This window comes from Bison bison, unplaced genomic scaffold, assembly GCF_000754665.1.
Source record: "Bison bison bison isolate TAMUID 2011002044 unplaced genomic scaffold, Bison_UMD1.0 scf7180017864471, whole genome shotgun sequence".
Classification (NCBI taxonomy): domain Eukaryota; kingdom Metazoa; phylum Chordata; class Mammalia; order Artiodactyla; family Bovidae; genus Bison; species Bison bison.
Genome location: NW_011495032.1, coordinates 30,105,846 through 30,110,325, shown reverse-complemented (window position 1 = coordinate 30,110,325; position 4,480 = coordinate 30,105,846). Strand labels below are relative to the sequence as shown.

Below are 4,480 nucleotides of genomic sequence, written 5' to 3'. Positions count from 1 at the left end.
TCATTTCCCCCATCAATTTACAAGTAAACAAATTATTACTTCTTGAAGAGGGCAGGGGATACAAAGCAGAAGTCTCTTCATGATTCCTGGTGCTGAAAATTTCTTGAGGGGAGAAGTGGAGGCAGGTGTTGGAGCATTCACAGTTTAATGCAAAAGCACAAATGAATGAAATTCTGTAGTTGCTTTCAGGCAGTTTTGCGCATAGAAAAAAAGAAATGTTTAGAAAATAAAATGTTTATTTTGTCTTTCTGGTTGTGGCCAAGCCAGTCCTTTTCCCACCATCATAGGTGAAAATTGAAATCCCAAATTAATCTGATTTGTGGCAGTAAAGGTCCTTAAGTGCTTTTAGCTCCTCAATCAGTGTCTTGTTTTGATTTTCAAGCACTGCCACTCTGTTTTCTAGACATTTCACATATTCTTTCTTCTTTCTACGACACTCTCGTGCTGCTTCCCTATAAGCAAAAGACAGGAAAGATTAGGCAACATTTCTGCAGCCTTTATTTTGGGTTAGATAGAATACATTAAAAAAAGAGATCTGGCTCAAAGCAACAAACATTTTAATATATTATAGATTAGGCATTTGAAAAAATAAAGAGAATGACTTGGAAATTGCCTAATGTAAAATTTTCAACATACCATAGAAAACTGATTAAAAAAAAAACTGTTCTGAAGCACCAATTTTAATTGATGGGGCAGAAGGGTAGCAAGCATTCTCACATGAAAATAAAAATTACTATATTTTGGAATAGAATACAAAAATTCAAATGAGCTTTAAATAAAAAATTTAAAGAACTCTTTAGCTTAGAGAGTGCCTCTTAAAGTGTCTCAAAAATTTCTATCTGAGTACTTTTAAGAAAAGAAGAGAATGAAAAGATTCTCCCAATGGACTGAATGGGCAAAAGGGCAGATACACAAAACAATGAAGCAAAAAAAAAAAAGAAAAAAAAAAAACAATGAAGCAAGCCAGACACCCCAGAAACAAGCCTATACAAATATGGTCAATTACATTTTGACAGAAGTACAAGGGCAATTCCACAAAGAAAGAATAATCTTTTTTACCAAATGGTGCTAGAATAAACAGTTGATACAGAAAGATAAACCTGAACACACTTCACACCTTACAAAAATTAATTCAAAAGGGATCAAAGACCTAAATATAAAATATAGTTATAACACTTGATACAGAGCACTTGGAACTTTCACATATTGCTGGTAGAAAGGCAAATGGTATAGCCACTCTGAAGAACAGTTTGGCAGTTTCTTATTAAATATATACCTATCATTGCATCCATCCAGGCCACTCCTAGATATTTACTCAAGTGAACTGAAAGTTCATACAAAAACCTGTATCTAACTGTTCATTGTAACTTTATTCATAATACTTCAAAACTAGAAATGAAGATAAACTTTAAGGTGAATGGATAAACCACATCCATAGAATACCAGGGATAAAACCAACTACCTGACTCAAACCACTAACAATGAATCCTGAATGCATTGTGCTAAGTGAGAGAAGTCATATCCAAAAGGTTACAGTTACAGGAGATTCTGGAAAAGACAGAAGAAGATGGAAAACAGTTCAGTGGTTTCTAGGAGCTGAGGAAAGGGGTAGAGGCCAACCACCAAGAATCATCACTGGGAATGCTTTTTAGAATGGTATAAATGCACTGTACGGCACTGTGGTGGGAGATATGTCTGTCAGACGCCAGAGAACCACGCAGCACAGAGTAAAGTAATGACAACTTAAAAACAGAGAACAAGATATCAGGTAATCCCAGAACTGAATGAACACTTTGACAAATCTAACTTTACTGTAAATGTATGCCATAAATTCACCGAGGGCGTCCCAGGTGGCTCAGGGGTAACGAGCCTGTGAAGCAGAGATACAAGTTTGATCCCTGCGTCGGGAAGATTCCCTGGAAGAGGAAATGACAACCTGCTCCAGTATTCTTGCCTGGGAAATTCCATGGACAGAGGATCCTGGCAGGCTACAGTCCATGGGGTCACAGAGTTGGACAGAATTTAGCAATTAAACCACCACCACCACCCACCTCACTGAAAGGAGTAGGGAAAAAAGAAGCACAGCTAAGTAAGTCTGAAAACAGTGCCTTTACTAGTACTTTAAGGTTATAAGCGAAAAAAAAAAAAAAAAAAAGAATTGTACATAAATGTTGTATTGTAAATTTGTTTCTCACAGGGGTATAAGTTAGCAATTATAAAACTATTTTATATGATACTAGTGTTTAATAAATACATAAATAAACCATCTTTATTGGGAAGCCCAGTTTCTCTCAGAGAACGAAGTTACAAATAAGCAAAGGGGGAAGGTAAGGCTAAAATAAACCCTGTGGTTAGAGATTAGTCAGTGGGGTTAGTAAAACATACTTACAGTAATTACTACAGTATATAGTAATACACAGAACTATAGATGTGTGTATACATGAGCTAGTGTATATACACACGCACATATATATTTCCTAGCTCTGTCCTTTAAGAGGGCCTGTGAAACCGCAGTAGCAAAGAGCACTTTGAAAAATTTATAAAAAGAGAAAAATAACTGTAATGGGGGGCAGTTGGACAGCACTTTAACCAACTGGTCAAAGTAAACCATTTTCCAATGAAAGAAACTAGGGCTCACTGAAGAAATGGCTGATTTCAAAGCTAAGGCAGAGAAAACCGTAAGATGAGAAGTTGAACCTGGATAATGTAGTGTCAGAAAATAAAGATGAGCTTCAAGAAAATTAAGATGCCATCTAAAGGACACAGGAACCAACTTATAAGAACTCCTAATGGCCAAAGCTGGAATAATCTTAACAATATCATAATTAAGTAATATTGAATTACAGCCCAAAGAATAAGGTAAATATCTATAAATTCATACTGATATAAAAAATACACGGGGAAGGGAAAGATTTTCCTTAAAGAATTCCAGTTAATAATTGCAGAAGGGATGGGGAAACAAAATTCTCATTATAATATCATAGTAATAATCAGGAAAGATCTTCCTGTGAATACTAAAATTAGTGGGGAATACCTGAAAAAGAAATAAGATATTTGCATAGTCTCCAAGTATCTTTGTGAAATTACACCAATTACTGTGTTAGTTTTCACCTATAACCAAAAATTCTTTGATACTCTCTGTTCCAGGAGGTGGTACTTAATAATCCTCCATTTCAGTGTGGGCTGAATGGAGTAACGTGCTTGTAGGGAAGAGGGTGTAAAAAGAGAAAAATAAATGTAGTGGAGCAGTTGGAGAGCACTTTAACCAAGTGATCAAAGTGAACATTGTCAGGAATCAATCATGCTAGTATGTGCTTCCTGATAAGTGACAAGAAGGGGCAGATTACACCTCTGTGGGATTCTTCCCCCAAATTCATTACCTTTATCTAATCATAAGAAAACAGCACACAGGTCCAAAGTGAGGGATATTCTGAAAGAAAGTTTATTACTCTTCAAAAGAAAACAACTGTCACAGACTGGAGGAGATGAGGAGCCACAATGAATAAATGCAATGTAGTAACCCGGATTGGATTTTGGTAGAGAAAAGTGGAATAACTGAGGAAATTAAAATAAAATGGATAGTTCAGTTAATGGTATTATACCATGATAAAAAAGAAAGAAAGTGAAGTCGCTCAGTCGTGTCCGACTCTTTGCGACCCCACGGACTGTACCCTACCAGGTTCCTCTGTCCATGGGATTTTCCAGGCAAGAACACTGGAGTGGGTTGCCATTTCCTTCTCTAGGAGATCTTCCCGACCCAAGGACTGAATCCTGGTCTCCCGCATTGTAGGCAGACACTTTACAGTCTTAGCCACCAGGGAAGTCCAAAAATACTATGTTAATTACTATCCACAGTATATGACAGAATGTTAATTTCTTTAGTTTTAAGAAACACAGACTGGTTATATAATATGCTAAAATTGTAAGAAAGTTGAGAAGGTTGATAAGAGTATCTAGAACTCTGTACTAAAATGCTTTTAACTGTTCCCATAAGCTAAAATTTTTCCAAAATAAAAAATTAAAAACTATACTAAAAGTATGTTATTTATCATTGCACATATATACTAGGGGAAAAAAATTATACTCCAGAATGTTAACATTTTGGGTGGTACATTAGTGGTGAGTATATATTTTAGGTTATGTTTCCTAATATGCTTATAATGAGTATGTTTATCTTCTGTAATAAAAATAAACAAAAATGGGATTATAATATATATATTGGTAACCTGCTCTTTTCCACTATGAGCATCTTCCCATCTCAATAAAAACAAACCTTCATTATTAATGGTTGGTTTTATATAGTTGAATGAAAAAGTGAAAGTTGCTCAGTCGTGTCAGACTCTTTGCAACCCCATGGTCTACAGCCTGCCAGGCTCCTCTGTCCATGGAATATTCCAGGCAAGAATACTAGAATGAGTAGCTGTTCCCTTCTCCAGGGGATCTTCCAAACCCAGGGACTGAACCCAGGACTTCTGCATTG

The 4,480-nt window shown here is 36.0% G+C and overlaps 1 protein-coding gene across 4 annotated transcripts in view; it reads right to left on the bottom strand.

Moving 5' to 3' along the window:
- CREB1 (cAMP responsive element binding protein 1) overlaps positions 1 to 4,480 on the bottom strand; it is a 51,142-nt gene continuing 46,662 nt past the window's right edge. For all 4 annotated transcript variants that reach the window (XM_010861061.1, XM_010861060.1, XM_010861062.1 and 1 more), the window contains one exon: positions 1 to 452. In XM_010861061.1, the coding sequence (XP_010859363.1) occupies positions 308 to 452 (145 nt within the window). In that variant the 3' untranslated portion in view covers positions 1 to 307. The remainder of the gene's footprint in view (positions 453 to 4,480) is intronic.